The following is a 20,578-nucleotide window of genomic DNA, read 5'->3' as shown; positions in this document are numbered from 1 at the left end:
CAAAAGTATGATAACGTGTGTTAGCAGGTATGTGTTTTTGTTAGCAAGAGTTTTTTAACAGGTGTGTTAGCAGGTAGGTGTTTAGCTGGAGTAAATTAGCATGTGTGTGAGCATGCAGGTGTTTTTTTAGCAAGAGTATTTTAGCGTGTGTGTTAACAGGCAGTTGTGTTTTTAGCAAGAGTTTGTTAGCATGTGTGTTAGCATAAATGTGTTTTTAGTAAGAGCATGTTTGCAGGCACGTGTTTTTTTAGCAAGAGTTTGTTAGCATGTATATTAGCAGAAAATAGTTTTTTTAGGTAACATGTGTGTTAACAGGCAAGTGTTTTTTAGCAAATGTGTGTTAACGTGTGTTAGCAGGCATGTGTTTTTTTTTAGCAAGAGTTTGTTAGCAGGTGTGTTTGCAGGCATATGTTAGCATATGTGTTAGCAGGTAGGTGTTTTTAGCAGGAGTAAGTTAGCATGTGTGTGAGCATGCAGGTGTTTTTTTTTTAGCAAGAGTATTTTAGCTTGTGTTAACAGGCAGTTGCCTTTTTAGCAAGAGTGTGTTAGCATGTGTGTTAGCATAAATGTGTTTTTGTAAGAGTATGTTAGCTGGCAGGTGTTTTTTTAGCATGAGTTTGTTAGTTTGTGTTATATTAGATAGGTGTTTTTTTAGCTAACGTGTGTTAACAGGCAAGTGTTTTTTAGCAAATGTGTGTTAGCAGGCATGTGTTTTTTTTAGCACGAGTTTGTTAGCAGGTGTGTTTGTAGGCATGTGTGTTAACAGGCAGGTGTTTTTAGCAGGAGTAAGTTAGCATGTATGTGAGCATGCAGGTGTTTTTTTTAGCGAGAGTAATTTAGCTTGTGTTAACAGGCAGTTCTCTTATTGGCAAGAGTTTGTTAGCATGTGTGTTAGCATAAATGTGTTTTTAGTAAGAGTATGTTAGCTGGCAGGTGTTTTTTTAGCATGAGTTTGTTAGTTTGTGTTTTATTAGATAGGTGTTTTTTTTAGCTAACGTGTGTTAACAGGCAATTTTTTTTTAGCAAATGTGTGTTAGCCGGCATGTGTTTTTTTTAAGCAAGAGTTTGTTAGCAGGTGTGTTTGCAGGCATATGTTAGCATTTGTGTTAGCAGGTAGGCGTTTTTAGCAGGAGTAAGTTAGCATGTGTGTGAGCATGCAGGTGTTTTTTTTTTAGCAAGAGTATTTTAGCTTGTGTTAACAGGCAGTTGCCTTTTTAGCAAGAGTGTGTTAGCATGTGTGTTAGCATAAATGTGTTTTTAGTAAGAGTATGTTAGCTGGCAGGTGTTTTTTTAGCATGACTTTGTTAGTTTGTGTTTTATTAGATAGGTGTTTTTTTAGCTAACGTGTGTTAGCAGGCAAGTGTTTTTTAGCAAATGTGTGTTAGCAGGCATGTGTTTTTTTCTAGCAAGAGTTTGTTAGCAGGTGTGTTTGCAGGCATGTGTGTTAGCAGGTAGGTGTTTTTAGCAGGAGTAAGTTAGCATGTGTGTGAGCATGCAGGTGTTTTTTTTTAACAAGAGTATTTTAGCGTGTGTTAACAGGCAGTTCTCTTATTAGCAAGAGTTTGTTAGCATGTGTGTTGGCATAAATGTGTTTTTAGTAAGAGTATGTTAGCTGGCAGGTGTTTTTTTAGCATGAGTTTGTTAGTTTGTGTTTTATTAGATAGGTGTTTTTTTAGCTAACGTGTGTTAACAGGCAAGTGTTTTTTAGCAAATGTGTGTTAGCCGGCATGTGTTTTTTTTTAGCAAGAGTTTGTTAGCAGGTGTGTTTGCAGGCATATGCTAGCATGTGTGTTAGCAGGTAGGTGTTTTTAGCAGGAGTAAGTTAGCATGTGTGTGAGCATGCAGGTGTTTTTTTTAGCAAGCGTAATTTAGCTTGTGTTAACAGGCAGTTCTCTTATTAGCAAGAGTTTGTTAGCATGTGTGTTAGCATAAATGTGTTTTTAGTAAGGGTATGTTAGCTGGCAGGTGTTTTTTTAGCATGAGTTTGTTAGTTTGTGTTTTATTAGATAGGTGTTTTTTTTTAGCTAACGTGTGTTAACAGGCAAGTGTTTTTTAGCAAATGTGTGTTAGCCGGCTTGTGTTTTTTTTAGCAAGAGTTTGTTAGCAGGTGTGTTTGCAGGCATATGTTAGCATGTGTGTTAGCAGGTAGGTGTTTTTAGCAGGAGTAAGTTAGCATGTGTGTGAGCATGCAGGTGTTTTTTTTTAGCAAAAGTATTTTAGCTTGTGTTAACAGGCAGTTGCCTTTTTAGCAAGAGTGTGTTAGCATGTGTGTTAGCATAAATGTGTTTTTAGTAAGAGTATGTTAGCATAAATGTGTTTTTAGTAAGAGTATGTTAGCTGGCAGGTGTTTTTTTAGCATGAGTTTATAGTTTGTGTTTTATTAGATAGGTGTTTTTTTAGCTAACGTGTGTTAACAGGCAAGTGTTTTTTTTAGCAAATGTGTGTTAGCAGGCATGTGTTTTTTTAGCAAGAGTTTGTTAGCAGGTGTGTTTGCAGGCATGTGTGTTAGCAGGTAGGTGTTTTTAGCAGGAGTAAGTTAGCATGTGTGTGAGCATGCAGGTGTTTTTTTTTAGCAAGAGTATTTTAGCGTGTGTTAACAGGCAGTTGTCTTTTTAGCAAGAGTTTGTTAGCATGTGTGTTAGCATAAATGTGTTTTTAGTAAGAGTATGTTAGCTGGCAGGTGTTTTTTTAGCATGAGTTTGTTAGTTTGTGTTTTATTAGATAGGTGTTTTTTTTAGCTAACGTGTGTTAACAGGCAAGTGTTTTTTAGCAAATGTGTGTTAACGTGTGTTAGCAGGCATGTGTTTGTTTTTAGCAAGAGTTTGTTAGCAGGTGTGTTTGCAGGCATATGATAGCATGTGTGTTAGCAGGTAGGTGTTTTTAGCAGGAGTAAGTTAGCATGTGTGTGAGCATGCAGGTGGTTTTTTTTAGCAAGAGTATTTTAGCGTGTGTTAACATGCAGTTGTCTTTTTAGCAAGAGTTTGTTAGCATGTGAGTTAGCATAAATGTGTTTTTAGTAAGACTATGTTAGCTGGCAGGTGTTTTTTTAGCAAGAGTTTGTTCGCATGTGTATTAGCAGAAAGGTGTTTTTTTAGCTAACGTGTGTTAACAGGCAAGTGTTTTTTAGTAAATGTGTGTTAACGTGTGTTAGCAGGCATGTGTTTGTTTTTAGCAAGAGTTTGTTACCAGGTGTGTTTGCAGGCATATGATAGCATGTGTGTTAGCAGGTAGGTGTTTTTAGCAGGAGTAAGTTAGCATGTGTGTGAGCATGCAGGTGTTTTTTTTTAGCAAGAGTATTTTAGCGTGTGTTAACAGGCAGTTGTCTTTTTAGCAAGAGTTTGTTAGCATGTGTGTTAGCATAAATGTGTTTTTAGTAAGAGTATGTTAGCTGGCAGGTGTTTTTTTAGCATGAGTTTGTTGGTTTGTGTTTTATTAGATAGGTGTTTTTTTTAGCCAACGTGTGTTAACAGGCAAGTGTTTTTTAGCAAATGTGTGTTAACGTGTGTTAGCAGGCATGTGTTTTTTTTAGCAAGAGTTTGTTAGCAGGTGTGTTTGCAGGCATATGTTAGCATTTGTGTTAGCAGGTAGGTGTTTTTAGCAGGAGTAAGTTAGCATGTGTGTTAGCAGGTAGGTGTTTTTAGCAGGAGTAAGTTAGCATGTGTGTGAGCAAGAGCATTTTAGCTTGTGTTAACAGGCAGTTGTCTTTTTAGCAAGAGTGTGTTAGCATTTCCCACACATTCATTTATTTGTGGCGGCCAGCCCCGAAAGAATTACGGCCGCCACAAATAAAAATAAAAAAATAATAATTTTATTTAATTTTTTATTAAAATTTTTTTCCGGCTTTTGACTCGCTTTACCGCTCATAAAAGCAATGGGACTCTGTCTGTGAATGGAGCTTGTAGTTACATATTATATAAATATGTAAATATTATATAAATATCTACATAAAGTGTTGTAATTATATTTCAACTCCGCGTTCTTCTTGGTCATCGCCGCCGCTGCCACCCATCCCCCCCCCCGCCCCTCCAACCCTCCCCCGCCGCCCGACCACACCACCCCAAATAGATGCCTGACATGATGTGTGTCAGCAGAAATCCATCAATCAATCAATCAATGTTTACTTATATAGATGTGTTTTTTAGTAAAAGTATGTTAGCACGCAGGTGTTTTTTAGCAGACGTTTGTTAGCATGTACGTTAGCAGAAAAGTGTTTTTTAGCTAGGTGTGTTACTCCAGCACAATTATTTTTTTAGCGCAAGCATGTTAGCAAGTGCTTATGCTAGCAGTTGTGTTTACATGTTTGTCTTTTGTTATGAATCAGTGGTTGTTTGTGTCACATGTTGCAATCTGTGATGAAATCAATCAATCAATCAATCAATGTTTATTTATATAGCCCCAAATCACAAATGTCTCAAAGGACTGCACAAATCATTACGACTACAACATCCTCGGAAGAACCCACAAAAGGTCAAGGAAAACTCACACCCAGTGGGACGCCAGTGACAATGCTGACTATGAGAAACCTTGGAGAGGACCTCAGATGTGGGCAACCCCCCCCCTCCTCTAGGGGACCGAAAGCAATGGATGTCGAGCGGGTCTAACATGATATTGTGAAAGTTCAATCCATAGTGGCTCCAACACAGCCGCGAGAGTTCAGTTCAAGCGGATCCAAGACAGCAGCGAGAGTCCCGTCCACAGGAAACCATCTCAAGCGGAGGCGTATCAGCAGCGTAGAGATGTCCCCAACCGATACAGGCGAGCGGTCCATCCTGGGTCCCGACGAGCGGTCCATCCTGGGTCTCGACTCTGGACAGCCAGTACTTCATCCATGGTCATCGGACCGGACCCCCTCCACAAGGGAGAGTGGGACATAGGAGAAAGAAAAGAAGCGGCAGATCAACTGGTCTAAAAAGGAGGTCTATTTAAAGACTAGAGTATACAGATGAGTTTTAAGGTGAGACTTAAATGCTTCTACTGAGGTAGCATCTCGAACTGTTACCGGAAGGGCATTCCAGAGTACTGGAGCCCGAACGGAAAACGCTCTATAGCCCGCAGACTTTTTTTGGGCTCTAGGAATCACTAATAAGTCTTTTGAACGCAGATTTCTTGCCGGGACATATGGTACAATACAATCGGCAAGATAGGATGGAGCTAGACCGTGTAGTATTTTATACGTAAGTAGTAAAACCTTAAAGTCACATCTTAAGTGCACAGGAAGCCAGTGCAGGTGAGCCAGTACAGGCGTAATGTGATCAAACTTTCTTGTTCTTGTCAAAAGTCTAGCAGCCGCATTTTGTACCAAATCAGTGTCGTTGACGTAATAAATGCCCGTTATTTATTTGGTTTACTCCATAAAATAGCGTGTTTGCCACCTCCTGCATGTTTGTCTACCAGCCTGGCGTGGTCGACGGTGTGATGACTTGGTCACGCCTTGCATTGTTTAATCAGGAATGCGCCTTTAAATGCTCACACACGCGTTGCACACACCACGGTGGGAAAGATGTCGAACAGGACAGTAAGCGCACAGAGTAACAACAATCCATTACGAGCTGTCACAGAAAGCGCGTCCTTGTCTTCCAGCTCCCCGAATGTCCCGCGACGTCCTGTCCACGGCCACCCCGCGCGCACCCATGGCCGGGAGTTGACCCCGCCCACCAGGATGACGCTGCACGAGCAGCTGAGGGAGAAGATCTCGGCGGCCTTCTACCGCCACGGACTGCTGTGCGCCACCTACCCAGTGCCCATCATCCTCTTCACCTCAGCCAGCATCCTCACCTGCTGGTGTGTACATGCTTGCCACATTACACATTGCTTTGCAGCTTTGTTAAGCGGAAAAACGTGTAGATGAAGATGATGTATATCAGGGGGCACCAACGCGGTGCCCATAAGGACCAGATGAGTCGCCCGCTGGCCTGTTCTAAAAATAGCTCAAATAGCAGCACTTACCAGTGAGCTGCCTCTATTTTTTTAATTTTATTTATTTACTAGCAAGCTGGTCTCGCTTTGCACGACATTTTTAATTCTAAGAAAGACAAAACTCAAATAGAATTTGAAAATCCAAGTAAAATTTTAAAAATGTGGTCTTCGCTTGTTTAAATAAATTCATTGATTTTTTTACTTTGCTTCTTCTAACTTTCAGAAAGACAATTTTAGAGAAAAAATACAACCTTAAAAATGATTTTAGGATTTTTAAACACATATACCTTTTTACCTTTTAAATTCTTTCCTCTTCTTTCCTGACAATTTAAATCAATATTCAAGTATGTATATATTTTTTATTGTAAAGAATAGCAAATACATTTTAATTTAATTCTCCATTTTAGGTTCTGTTTTTTCGACGAAGAATATTTGGGAAATATTTCTTCAAACTTATTACGATTAAAATTAAATAAAAATATATTCTGGCAAATCTAGAAAATCTGTAAAATCAAATTGAAATCTTATTTCAAAGTATTTTGAATTTCTTTTAAATTTTTTGTTCTGGAAAATCTAGAAGAAATAATGATTTGTCTTTGTTAGAAATATAGCTTGGTCCAAATTGTTATATATTCTAACAAAATGCAGATTGGATTTTAACCTATTTAAAACTTGTCATCAAAATTCTAAAATTAATCTTAATCAGAAAAAATTACAAATGATGTTCCATAAATTCTTTTTTTTTATTTTTTCAAAAAGATTTGAATTAGCTAGTTTTGCTCTTCATTTTTTTCGGTTGAATTTTGAATTTTAAAGAGTCGAAATTGAAGATAAACTATGTTTCAAAATTAAATTTTCATTTTTTTCCTGTTTTCTCCTCTTTTAACCCGTTCAATTAAGTGTTTTTTTCATCATTTATTCTCTACAAAAAACCTTCCGTAAAAGGAAAAAAAAATGTAGGACGGAATGACAGACAGAAATACCCATTTTTTATACATATAGATTTATTTATTAAAGGTAAATTGAGCAACTTGGCTATTTCTGGCAATTTATTTAAGTGTGTATCAAACTGGTAGCCCTTCACATTAATCAGTACCCGAGAAGTAGCTCTTGATTTCAAAAAGGTTGGTGACCCCTTATATATATGATTCCAATTTGGCCGACGATAGCACTTTTGATATTATTGTTATGTCGTGAAAATGCATGCAGACTCGCTGGGTCTGCAAATTTGATACGTTACATGTAAGAAGTAGAGACGTTACGATTGATGACGATAAACCTTGGTAAAATTCCCAACTGTTAGTATTACTGTTTCAAATTGTAGTTATTGTAAAACTTTTACATTTAGCTAGCTTAAATTCTAACATTAATACAAGTAGGGCTGGGCTATATGGCCTTTTTTTAATATCTCAATATTTTTAAGTCATATCACAATACACAAAATATATCTCGATATTTTTGCCTTAGCCTTTAATGAACACTTGATACTAGGGGTGTAAGGGTACACAAAAATTTCGCTTCGGTACGTAACTAGGTTCAGAGGTCACGGTTCGGTTCATTTTTGGTACAGTAAGAAAACAACAAAATATACGTTTTTTGATTATTTATTTAACAAATTTGCTAAATCTTCCACCAAAAATATTTTTCTTAGTGGAATATTTGATGTGAAGTAATCGGAAACTTGGATAGGTCATTAATTCATAATAACATTGATTTTGATCCAATAATATGTTTTGAGCAATGACAGTTTGAAAGAAAAAAAAAAACAGCTTTGTTTTATTAGTCAATGTTGCAACTTTTTGTAAATTACATTTAACATTTAAGCTTTTTTATTTCACTTTTGTTTATGTTTTTGTTTATTTTAATAGTATTTTTAGAATGTGCCGTGGGCCTTTTAAAACATGAGCTGTGGGCCGCAAATGGCCTCCGGGGCACACTTTTGACACCCCTGCTATAGATAATAAAAATAAAATCTGATACATCTAAGGTTAAAAAGCAGAGCCTGGCGACGCATGCGCGTTTATCATAACTCTCTGCCCCTCCCTCACGAATGTTGCTGCGAGCACCACTTTTTGTTGTTGTTTTTAACCCCTTCGTAACCCTGAACGTACATTGAAATTACACGCAACCCTAACTTGAAATGCAGGACATTCGAGGCATTTAAGAATCTCCACCCGGACAGCCCTGCAAAAGAGGACATATTCCGTGAAAAGAGGAGGTGTGGTCAGTCTATCATAGCCCAGTCGTTGCTAGCATGCCGTGTGTTGTTGTTTTTTTGATTGATTGAAACTTTTATTAGTAGATTGCACAGTACAGTACATATTCCGTACATTTGACCACTACATGGTAACACCCGAATACGTTTTTCCAACTTGTTTAAGTCGGGGTCCACGTAAATCAATTCATGGTGCCTTGGTGTGCATTGTTTACACAACGTGCGGTGCGCTACTTAATATGTCCGTGTCGTTCGGTACACCTCCGAACCGAAACCCCCGTACCGAAACGGTTCAATACAAATACACGTACCGTTACACCCCTACTTGATACTTTTAATCACACCAGTATGATGATTCTATGTGTCTACATTAAAACATTCTTCTTCATACTGAGTCGCATCCCAAGAACACCACACCTATTGTGAAGCATGGAGGTGGAAACATCATGCTTTGGGGCTGTTTTTCTGCTAAGGGGACAGGACGATTGATCCGTGTTAAGGAAAGAATGAATGGGGCCATGTATCGTGAGATTTTGAGCCAAAACCTCCTTCCATCAGTGAGAGCTTTGAATGGTTGACCAAATACTTATTTTCCACCATAATTTACAAATAAATTCTTTAAAATTCCTACAATATGAATTCTTGGATTTTTTTTTTCACGTTCTGTCTCTCACAGTTGAAGTGTACCTATGATGAAAATTACAGACCTCTGTCATCATTTTAAGTGGGAGAACTTGCACAATCTGTGGCTGACTAAATACTTTTTTGCCCCACTGTATTTATTCAGGTAGAAATATCACAGATTACATAACCAAACATATTTAAAAATAAAAGCATGATAGTTACAATTCACATGTTGTGTTATTGTGTGAAACTGGTATCTAAACATGGTGTAGACCCTCCTCCTGAATGCAAGTGCTCCTACAGCAGGAATAGAAACTCTGTATTCCTAAAAAATATTAAATCTGGCAATAAAAAATGACCCTGTTATTTTAGTGTTGAGCTGTTTAAAAAGTATAATGTTTAAAAACATTTCATTAAAGCAAACAAATTCATTCATTGTATTAAAACGTAAAAATTATCTGTCTATGTTACAATAAATGATGACGAAAAAAGATATCTCATTATTTTTTTAGTTAACTAAGAACAAAATGCGATTAAGCACGTTTAAATATTTCGATTGTTTGACAGCCCTAGTATAAACATCTTTGATATTCAATTGTGCACATAAAAACTACTTGCAGCACTCCAAAAAAATCCACATTTTCACTCCCGCAGTTGAAATAACTATCTACTAGTTCAAATCTCTAAAGCCCCGCCCACTTCCCCAGAATGCTGGGCTTGGTCTTTCCTGGGAAACATTTCTGTGTTAGGAGAGTTGTGACCACCTTCTTTTTAGGTGCTGCTATTGTAAATAACACTTGTTGCCCCTCCCGCTCTCTCAGCTATCCACTGCTAAGGCTCCCCCTGCCCGGGACGGGTCCTGTGGAGTTCACCACAGGGGTGCGAGACTACAGCGTCCCTTCCCATGAGCCTCTGGGAGACCTGGCGGAGTGGCCTGACTGGGTAGGAAGCCAACACGAAAACACATTTTCCCCCTCCAACAGTCCGGTGTGAAGAAGGCACCGTGGTTTGGTTGTCATGGTAACCACACCTCCATCACACATGCCTTACAAGTAGTTTGGAATTCAAATTTTTTGGGGACACCCAAAATTGTTAGGTTCAGCTCAGCAGCATTTTGCTGCTTTTTTTTTTTTATAGCTTCGCTAAAACTGTTTGACCTTGGAGGTGTCACTCTGATAACATGCTCGCTGTGTCTTTAGCAAAAAACAGAATGTGGACATTTTTTTGAGATTTTCAAGCTTTAATTGGATTCCTTTTAGCTTGGGGTGTCCTAATGCAATTTTGACATCAGCCTGATATCAGCAAAATAAGGAAGTCTCAGATGATGCCAAATTACCACTCCACTTCAGACAGAATAAATCCACTCCGGTTGGTCAATGATAAATAGCTTCACGTTTTTAATACCGACCGTCAGGATCAAACACTGATAACATCTATTAAACAAGACAAGAAGCAAGGAATTAAACAGAGACAGAATTAAATTTGGCTCAGTGAGGTGTACATCTGTACCCTTGTACAGTGTCATTACGCTCTGGCGGACGATTGCACGCCTCCTCTTTAATTTGGACTTTTTCTGATTACATGGCAAGAACTGTTTCTAAGGGGCAGGGGTCGTAAGTAGCCATCGCCTTTGATTACAACAGTTCAAAGAAAAGGTCTTAAAACAGTTCTGGAGGGGAGTCCGGTCCTGCTGCCTCTCTGCTTGTGTAGTTCCTGGGTCAAGACAATAGCTTTCTGTTGATTACAGTACATGAAAGAAACAGAACACCTTCATGTTGCTTCCCATCCTACACAGTGGAGTTTTACAAGCCTTCTGCTCGGTAGGATTAAAGACAGCTTTTGTCTGCTTGCCGGGAACTCATTGAAACACAAAGTTTTGTGATAACTTAGATACAATTATACTGACACCGACCATTGTTCTTTGTTTGACAAATTTTAAATACAGGTATGTATGTATGTACAGTATGTATGTATAAGTATGCAGACCCCTTATTGGCGAAATGTTATTAATTACAAGGTAAAGTAATTCAACCGTTACTTAAAATATTCTGGCATAATGCAGTTGAGATGCGTTTCAGTGTGCATGTGCCTTTTGAAAGGCGGTGCCTGTTCCCTAGTGATGTGTGACGTTGGCGAGTCCATGCTCGGCCTGAGGGCCCCTTCTGGACAAAGCCAGCTAAAGTTATCCAGGGTAAATCCCACTTAACCTTATCCTTGTCCACATACACACAACGGTCGTTTAAGACCCCCCTCGCAACGCGACCGAGTACGCATGCGCGGAAAATGTAGTCACCTCCAGTGTTGCTTTGTGAGCAAGTTCTTACATTTAACTCAATTGAACAATATCCGGTGTTGTGGTATTTTGATTAACCAGAATCCAGTGTGCTGTGGGGCCCTACTGTGGTTAATCACACCTTTAGACATCATAAACTATCCATCCATCCATTTTCTACCGCTTATTCCCTTTCGGGGTCGCGGGGGGCGCTGGCGCCTATCTCAGCTACAATCGGGCGGAAGGCGGGGTACACCCTGGACAAGTCGCCACCTCCTCGCAGGGTCAACACAGATAGACAGACAACATTCACACTCACATTCACACACTAGGGCCAATTTAGTGTTGCCAATCAACCTATCCCCAGGTGCATGTCTTTGGAAGTGGGAGGAAGCCGGAGTACCCGGAGGGAACCCACGCATTCACGGGGAGAACATGCAAACTCCACACAGAAAGATACCGAGCCTGGATTTGAACCCAGGACTGCAGGACCTTCGTATTGTGAGACAGACGCACTAACCCCTCTGCCACCGTGAAGCATCATAAACTAATCGAATCTTTAATAGACACGTGAAAGTAAATAATGTGATAAACATCATTTTATCTAAATCAATCTAGGGATCTGGATATCTATCTGGTCAGGAAACTCCTCACTTTTTTGCCTTCCTTGTCAATTCGTTTTTGGTGACTATATTAGGGGTGTAATGGTACACAAAAATTTCGGTTCGGTACGTACCTCGGTTTAGAGGTCACGGTTCGGTTCATTTTCGGTACAGTTAGAAAATAAGAAAATATAAATTTTTTGGTTATTTATTTACCAGATTTGTAAACAATGGCTTGATCCTTATAACATTGGTAACACTATAATAATTCGGCCCACGTTAATCCACATTAAACTGCCTCAAGTTGTTGCCCAGATGAAATAAAATGATACAACTTTGCTTCTACATATAAAAAGTGCAACATTAAACAGTTTCAAGTCAACTCATCATGCTTGATTTATTACAGCATTTGGGAAGCCTGTAGTTGATTTTTTATAATGTAAATGTTATATTTGTATCAACATGTGATAGCAGGGACCCTGCCATTCAAAACTAGTCTGCTACATTACTAATGATTAATGTAACTATAGCTGAAAAATATAGATGGATAGTACTTTATTTATTCCGTCAGGAGAGTTCCTTCAGGAAAATTACAATTTTCAGCACAATCCCATTCAAGATCAGACAAACATTACAGGGAGACAGAACAGGATCGCTGACGGGTCTGCCGGCTTCCAGCCCCCCTTACAAAAAAGATGACATACAGGTAAACAGAAGGGTTGGGGTGGGGGGGGAAGAAAAAAATAGAAGATTAAAATAAAATTAAAAAATCGGTCTTAGCCTAGGCCCTAGTACAATAGCAATAGGAGAGACTGTTCATCCCTGAACACCATGGAGTTCATGTAGGCTTTATGATGCACTTACATTATTTTATACACTATCAGAGACAGAAACTCTTCATTTAACATAATGTCCTTTTTTGCTGCTTCAACACACCTCAATCAATACTGTCCATAACACACACACGCACGCACCGCAAAATGAGCTAACGTTACGCTAAAAGCCAAATAGCCTTCACCTAAAGCCAGGACTGTGAGTGAGCTTTGTTTCTAGAAGGTCAACGGGCTCATAGTGATGTTTAGAAAGTAGTTGACTAGTATAATTTGGGGAGAGTCCGTTGCTCCCCTGCTAAACGCCTATCTGCTCGACGCTGAAGCGCTGACAAAATGCGCTCTGAATACTCACTGCTGATTGGCTTGTTACCGCTTTTGTTGTAACCAATCAGATGGTTGTGTGGGAGGGACAATGCAGGGTGCTGTGCAGGAGACAGAGGCAGAACGGAGTGGAGCAGCTTGTTAAGACTTTAGCATAGGCAGCTACTTCATATATTCGTGTGGAACTCGTTCGGTACTCCTCCGCACCGAACCGGAACCCCCGTACCGAAACGGTTCAATACAAATACACGTACCGTTACACCCCTACTCTATATACTTTGGACCTAGATGTTGAGTCCACGAAATACATGGTGGACTATAACTGATACAGTCTGCTTTGCCAGTCCAAAAGCATTCGCTTTTTCCCGTAGTCTTTCCTCAAAGGCCAGGTAATACAAAGCACACGCTACCTTTTTTTTAAATCACATCCACGGGAGCCCGCATTCTCGTTGTCTCTCCTTTGACCAATGGACAAATTTTTTCGCTAAGTAGAATCAAATCTGCCCTGGACATTCAAAAGTTCTCTTGCCGCCTGAGATGTGTTGCAGCAGAAATAGCTGCAATTGTTTTCTCTTAAGGTATTCATGTGTGATTTCCACAAGCGTACAGACGGAAGGAGAAACACAGGCATGTCTGGATGACTCGCCTCCGTGTGTCTAGTGGTGAGCTTCGAGTTCCGAAACCGCTTTATTATGAAGCTGGCTGTGGCGAGTTCTTTCTGACGTCACTTCCTGTGTGAGCCGCGGTCTTTCTGGCGTCACTTCCTCTCCGAACTCAGTTTGTAAAAACCATCAATGAGTCCATACAAAGCTAAGAGCCGAAGATTCAAGAAATAGACGGCTTACTTACCCGTTTAAAAAATTATCCAAGGAGGGGAACCTTAAACGATAATTTAGTGTGGCTGAAACGAGGCTTAGGCTGAATAATTTTGTTTAATAAGTTATCCGGCTTAATGTAGATAGCGTCTGAATCTCAGGCATAGCTTGAGCTATTTTGTTAGCTCAACAGTCTAGCAGCAGTTTGTCTGCTCTGACGGCAACTCTTTTGAATCTTTCACTGGTTTGTGTTACCTCTGCTTAATAAATAGATTGAATGTGCTGCCATGGCTGTATGGTCTAGTCAACAAACAGAGTATTGTTTGGATGGCAAGTTTGTCACTTCAATCAGTTTGTAGTTACTAGCGCGCACCCCAGTTTGGGTCAAGTTTTAAGGTGGTGAAAAAGTTATTTTACTCACCTGTTCCTCCAACTGAATTATTTTTCTTTTGCGTTGAAAGACTTGAAGGTCACACTCAGCCCCGCTCCCCCTCTGTGCAAGGTGCAAGAGTGAGGGACAGACAGCGGTCAGCGCGCACTGTGATCAGTGACACCTTCGCGTCAATCACTTGTCCATTTGGTTATGGGTTAAGTTTATTCCAAACATGTTATACAGATTGGCGAAAAATGTTCACTAGTTTCATAACAGCTACAGTTAGTCCAGAACGCGGCAGAACAACTTTTAACAGGGGCCAGGAAACGCGAGCATACAACCCCAATCCTTGAGAGTTTGCACTGGCTACTTGTTCATTTTAGATTTGATTTTAAAATATTGCTTTTTGTCTTTAAAGCTGTACGTGGACTGGCACCTCATTATATCTCGGACCTCATCCAAACTTACAATCCTGCGCGCGCTCTGAGGTCCGAGAGCCAGCTCCAGCTCGTGGTGCCCAAGACCAGACTTAAAACTAGGGGAGAGAGGGCCTTCTCTGTGGTCGGGTCTAAGCTCTGGAACACTCTGCCCCTCCATATTCGAACTGCTCCCACAATGGAGTGTTTCAAGTCTCGTCTTAAGACCCATTTTTATTCTCTGGCTTTTAACACTACATGAGTTGTGTGGTCCTCTGTTGCCCTCTGTGTTTTAAAATTTTGATTTCTATTTAGGGCTTCACGGTGGAAGAGGGGTTAGTTCGTCTGCCTCACAGTACGAAGGTCCTGCAGTCCTGGGTTCAATCCCAGGCTCGGGATCTTTCTGTGTGGAGTTTGCATGTTCTCCCCGTGAATGCGTGGGTTCCCTCCGGGTACTCCGGCTTCCTCCCACCTCCAAAGACATGCACCTGGGGATAGGTTGATTGGCAACACTAAAAATTGGCCCTAGTGTGTGAATGTGAGTGTGAATGTTGTCTGTCTATCTGTGTTGGCCCTGCGATGAGGTGGGGACTTGTCCAGGGTGTATCCCGCCTTCCGCTCGATTGTAGCTGAGATAGGCGCCAGCGCCCCCCGCAACCCCAAAAAGGGAATAAGCGGTAGAAAATGGATGGATGGATGGATTTCTATTTACTGTTTTAATTGGTTTCACCCTTAAAATCGTTTTTAATCATATTTATTTTATAGTGTGTGAATGTGAGTGTGAATGTGGTCTGTCTATCTGTGTTGGCCCTGCGATGAGGAGGCGACTTGTCCAGGGTGTACCCTGCCTTCCGCCCGATTGTAGCTGAGATAGGCGCCAGCGCCCCCCGCCACCCCGAAAGGGAATAAGCGGTAGAAAATGGACGGATGGATGGATGTTTTTATATTGGTTGTATATGTATTTATTTATTATTATTTATTTTTATATATTTTTATTTTTTGTTTTTATTCTGTCTTTTCGTTGAGCTCAGGATAGTATTTGAACGTTGTTTTTAATATTGTTGTGCAGCACTTTGGAAACATTTTGTTGTTTAAATGTGCTATATAAATAAAATGGATTGGATTGGATTGCATATAAAATTTGGATGAATTTATTTCAGGAGCAAAACGCTAATAAAAGCGTAAAATCTGTATTTGCATGTGTGCTACTTTGTTGTTTTTTTCCCCAATACTTCAACCTATTTGTAGTCGCAAATGCAACTGAAATGCTTGCATCACACAACCCTGAGGGGAGAGAGAAGTCTGGACTTCAGATAAGCAAAAGAAGATGGATGGATCGAAGGAGTATGGATCAATATCATATCGGATCAGTATCACTATCGGCCAATACTCAAGGCTCCAATATCAGTATTGTAATGGAAGTGGAATAGTTATATCAGGACAACCCTGCTTTTAGAATCTTTATTTAAAAAACATATATTTTTTATTTTTATGTACGGACCATCACTGTAAAATGTTTGGACACACCTGTCCTATGAGGTTTGAAGATAGAAATGCATCCAAGCAGCTGCTAGCAAGAATGGCTAAAGCTAAACAGTCTAATGTAATGTTTATTGACAGTATCAAGGACCTCCAGTGGCCTACATCCAGCAATTATTGGTCAAGGCAGCCGTGTCTCCGTGGGACAACAGCTTGGTGCCGGTGGACGTCTTTCGATTGCCGCTCGGCCGAGTCTTCAACCTGCTGGATGAGATCCGCAACCACGTGCACTCTGACGGGTGGGTGACTGACTTACACTTGTTTCCACTTAACCAAAGCTGTCGCACGCACTCCGACGTTGTTGTGATGCGAATGTTGCAGTCACAGGTTGTGTTCCTCTTCCCCTCAGCTCGGGCCGTCGCAGTTTGGAGTCCCTGTGCCTCCAGGTGACGGACTTGTTGCCGGGGTTACGGCGGATGCAGTCTGTGCTGCCGGAGCACGGATGCCTGCTCATCTCTCCCGCCAACTACTGGCAGAACCAACGGGAGCTCTTCGACTCGGACCCCAACCCCCTCAAGACCATCCAGAAGCACGAACCCAAAGGACTACACACGTCGGCCACGCTGAGAGGTGGGCACACATGCTAGGAAGAAACTGACATTATAGGAAGCAAAAGGAAGACTCCAAAACAATCCAAGAAGTCAAAATAAGAGGTGTTTACTGAAAACAGATAATGAATTATAGGGGCATGAATCTTTGGGCACCTCACGACCCGATCAGATTCTTGAGGTGACAGTTCGATTCAGAATCGATTCTTGATTTAACACGATTCTCAATTCAAACAGATTCTCACAATGTACAAACCCCGTTTCCATATGAGTTGGGATATTGTGTTGGATGTAAATATAAACGGAATACAATAACTTGCAAATCATTTTCAACCCATATTCAGTTGAATATGCTACAAAGACAACATATTTGATGTTCAAACTGATAAACATTTTTTTTTGTTGCCAATAATCATTAACTTTAGAATTTGATGCCAGCAACACGTGACACAGGAGTTGGGAAAGGTGGCAATAAATACTGATAAAGTTGAGGAATGCTCATCAAACACTTATATGAAACATCCCACAGGTGTGCAGGCTAATTGGGAACAGTTGGGTGCCATGATTGGGTATAAAAGCAGCTTCCGTGAAATGCTGAGTCATTCACAAACAAGGATGGGGTGAGGGTCACCACTTTGTAATATAATTGTCGAACAGTTTAAGAACAACATTTCTCAACGAGCTATTGCAAGGAATTTAGGGATTTTACGATCTACAGTCCGTAAAATCATCAAAAAGTTCAGAGAATCTCGAGAAATCCCTGCACGTAAGCGATGATATTATGGACTTTTGATCCCTCAGGCGGTACTGCATAAAAAACCGACATCAGTGTGTAAAGGATATCACCACATGGGCTCAGGAACACTTCATAAAACCACTGTCAGTAACTACAGTTGGTCGCCACATCTGTAAGTGCAAGTTAAAACTCTACTATGCAAAATCAAACCCATTTATCAACAATACCCTGAAACGCTGCCCGCTTGCCTGGGCCCGAGCTCACCTAAGATGGACTGATGCAAAGTGGAAAGGTGTTCTGTGGTCTGACGAGTCCAGATTTCAAATTATATTCGGAAACAGAGGACATGGTGTCCTCCAGAACAAAGAGGAAAATAACCATTCGGATTGTTATAGGCGCAAAGTTCAAAAGCCAGCATCTGTGATGGTATGGGGGTGCATTAGTGCCCAAGGCATGGGTAACTTACACATCTGTGAAGGCACCATTAATGCTAAAAGGCCCATACAGGTTTTGGAGCAACATATGTTGTCATCCAAGCAACGTTATCATGGACGCCCCTGCTTATTTCAGCAAAACAATGCCAAGCCACGTGTTACAACAGCGTGGCTTCGTAGTAAAAGACTGCGGGTACTTTCCTGGGCCGCCTGCAGTCCAGACCTGTCTCCCATCGAAAATGAGTGGCGCATTATGAAGCGTAAAATACAACAGCGGAGACCCCAGACGGTTGTATGACTGAAGCTCTACATAAAATAAGAATGGGAAAGAATTCAACTTTCAAAGCTTCAACAAATAGTTTCCTCAGTTCCCAAACGTTTATTGAGTGTTGTTAAAAGAAAAGGTAATGTAACACAGTGGTGAACATGCCCTTTCCCAACTACTTTGGCACGTGTTGCAGCCATGAAATTCTAAATTAATTATTATTTGCAAAAAAAAAATAAAGTTTATGAGTTTGAACATCAAATATCTTGTCCCTGTAGTGCATTCAACTGAATATGGGTTGAAAAGGATTTGCAAATCATTGTATTTTCCGTTTATATTTACATCTAAAACAATTTCCCAACTCATATGCAAACGGGGTTTGTATTATTGGTTATAATAATTATAATAAAATATTTTACAAAACAGGTCACAGGTTAGCCCATCTCCCTCTGATTGCATGGAGATGGCCTAAAGACGTCTTTTTAAAAATGGATTCTTATTTAAAAAAGGAAACATTTTTGAAATTTTTTTTTTGTTTAAATTGTGAATAGATTTAGAGTTAGGATGACTTAAAATCGCAATTTGGATGTGAATCGATTTTTTTGTGCACCCCTTGTCATGATCTCTCACATCACATCATGCCTTGTATTGAGTTTGTTGGCGTTTTCACGTGCTAAGTGTCTTAGTTCCAGTTTAGTGCTCTTAATTTGGTCGCTCTTCTTGACGTGTTTGTTTCATTCCTGCCTCTTAACGTCTTCTCCTCGCAGAGGTTTTCATTTTACAATTACAGCTATTTATGTTGAGCCTTTGCTGCTCGCCTTTGTCAGGACTTTGTCATGCATATTTGTACACGTTTTCACCCGTGAGTTTTTGCTGTTCTCCAGCATTCCGTTTTGCTTATAGTTTAGTTTCGTTTTGCAAAGCCTTCCCTATGTTTTGGTGCCCTTCCTAGCAGCACGCGTCTTTTGTTTATTTGAGCCATTAAATACCTTTTTGCCATCACATTGCTTCCTCGGCTTTCTGCATTTTGGGAACATGCCAAATTATTGCCGTGTCACAAACAAACATGTTCATGTAGACACTAGGGGTGTAAAAAAATAATAATTCTATCCATCCATCCATCCATTTTCTACCGCTTATTCCCTTTTGGGGTCGCTGGCGCCTATCTCAGCTACAATCGGGCGGAAGGCGGGGTACACCCTGGACAAGTCGCCACCTCATCGCAGGGCCAACACAGATAGACAGACAACATTCACACTCACATTCACACACTAGGGCCAATTCAGTGTTGCCAATCAACCTATCCCCAGGTGCATGTCTTTGGAAGTGGGAGGAAGCCGGAGTACTCGGAGGGAACCCACGCAGTCACGGGGAGAACATGCAAACTCCACACAGAAAGATCCCGAGCCTGGATTTGAACCCAGGACTGCAGGAACTTCGTATTGTGAGGCAGACGCACTAACCCCTCTGCCACCGTGAAGCCCTATATATTCTAATTAATCAGAATTCATATTTTTAATGATTTTTAATCAATTAGGAATTTTTTATTTATTTAATTTTTTTAGTCCGTCCTTTTTAACCACTTAAGTAAAATCTTATTGTTGATGTAGATCCCCATATCTGCGTACATACTTACTTTAGAAAAGAGAAGTGTGGCATAGTCGTCTTATTTTTATTTGATTTTATTATATGTTTGGGTAGAATTTTATTAAACAAAACAAGTTTTCTTTTGAGTAATATAGAAACTTATTAGAGCTGGGTATCTATTTTATTTAGGAATGTAGTTAATCATAGAACTGGCATCCAATGTTATTAAAAAAGTATTGTGACGGGCTTCCTACCGTCCATGTGTGGGTTGTAGTGACGATGGATACAGGACGCATCGTAGCAGGTTTGACTTTCATTTATTATTTCAACATTTGATAAGTCTTGCCTGGTTGTCGCGGCACTTTGCAGTGCGCGGGCGTTTCCTGCTTCTGTCTGCGGTTCACCTTGCGGTGTCCAGGGTTTGCGTCTGTTGCGGGGGGCGCATCGTCTCTCAGGTCTGATCGTTCTTTCGTGGTCGTGGTCGGTCTACTCCAGTGGGTTCCTTCTCCTACTCTCCTTCGTCTGTTCCTCCTTCCCCCTGTTTATGCTGGAGAAGCAGATGACGTGATTGCGCACAGCTGCGTGGTGTGCGCTGATTGTTGCTACCGTGCGGCTCCGAGTGCGACACGCCTCCTCTCTCCGCTGCACGCCCCGCCTTCTCGCCTCCATCTCGGCTAGGGATGCTGCTTTCCTCCGCCCGCTGTCGGCTCCGTCTCTCCACAAGTATTGATTTTCAATCAAGAATTGTTTTGAATCAATTCTGAAATGAACCACCTCATCTGGCTCCTCTCGATGTGGAGGAGCAGCGGCTTTACTTTGAGTTCCTCCCGGATGACAGAGCTTCTCACCCTATCTCTAAGGGAGAGCCCCGCCACACGGCGGAGGAAACTCATTTCGGCCGCTTGTACCCGTGATCTTATCCTTTCGGTCATGACCCAAAGCTCATGACCATAGGTGAGGATGGGAACGTAGATCGACCGGTAAATTGAGAGCTTTGCCTTCCGGCTCAGCTCCTTCTTCACCACAACGGATTGGTACAACGTCAGCATTACTGAAGACGCCGCACCGATCCGCCTGTCGAT

At 40.8% G+C, this 20,578-nt stretch overlaps 1 protein-coding gene across 2 annotated transcripts in view; it reads left to right on the top strand.

Annotated features, from left to right (window-relative positions):
• The window catches only part of scap (SREBF chaperone), a 66,633-nt gene that overhangs the window by 18,347 nt on the left and 27,708 nt on the right, over window positions 1-20,578 (top strand). For both annotated transcript variants that reach the window (XR_009803465.1, XM_061881729.1), the window contains exons 2-5: window positions 5,581-5,781; window positions 9,577-9,697; window positions 16,008-16,165; window positions 16,276-16,496. Coding sequence is in view for 1 of the 2 variants with exons in the window: in XM_061881729.1 (XP_061737713.1) it covers window positions 5,660-5,781; window positions 9,577-9,697; window positions 16,008-16,165; window positions 16,276-16,496 (622 nt within the window). In the remaining variant the exon portion in view is untranslated. The remainder of the gene's footprint in view (window positions 1-5,580; window positions 5,782-9,576; window positions 9,698-16,007; window positions 16,166-16,275; window positions 16,497-20,578) is intronic.

This window comes from Nerophis ophidion, linkage group LG21, assembly GCF_033978795.1.
Source record: "Nerophis ophidion isolate RoL-2023_Sa linkage group LG21, RoL_Noph_v1.0, whole genome shotgun sequence".
Lineage (NCBI taxonomy): Eukaryota > Metazoa > Chordata > Actinopteri > Syngnathiformes > Syngnathidae > Nerophis > Nerophis ophidion.
Note: the sequence above shows the minus strand (reverse complement) of the source record. Positions and strands in the feature narration are given on the sequence as shown.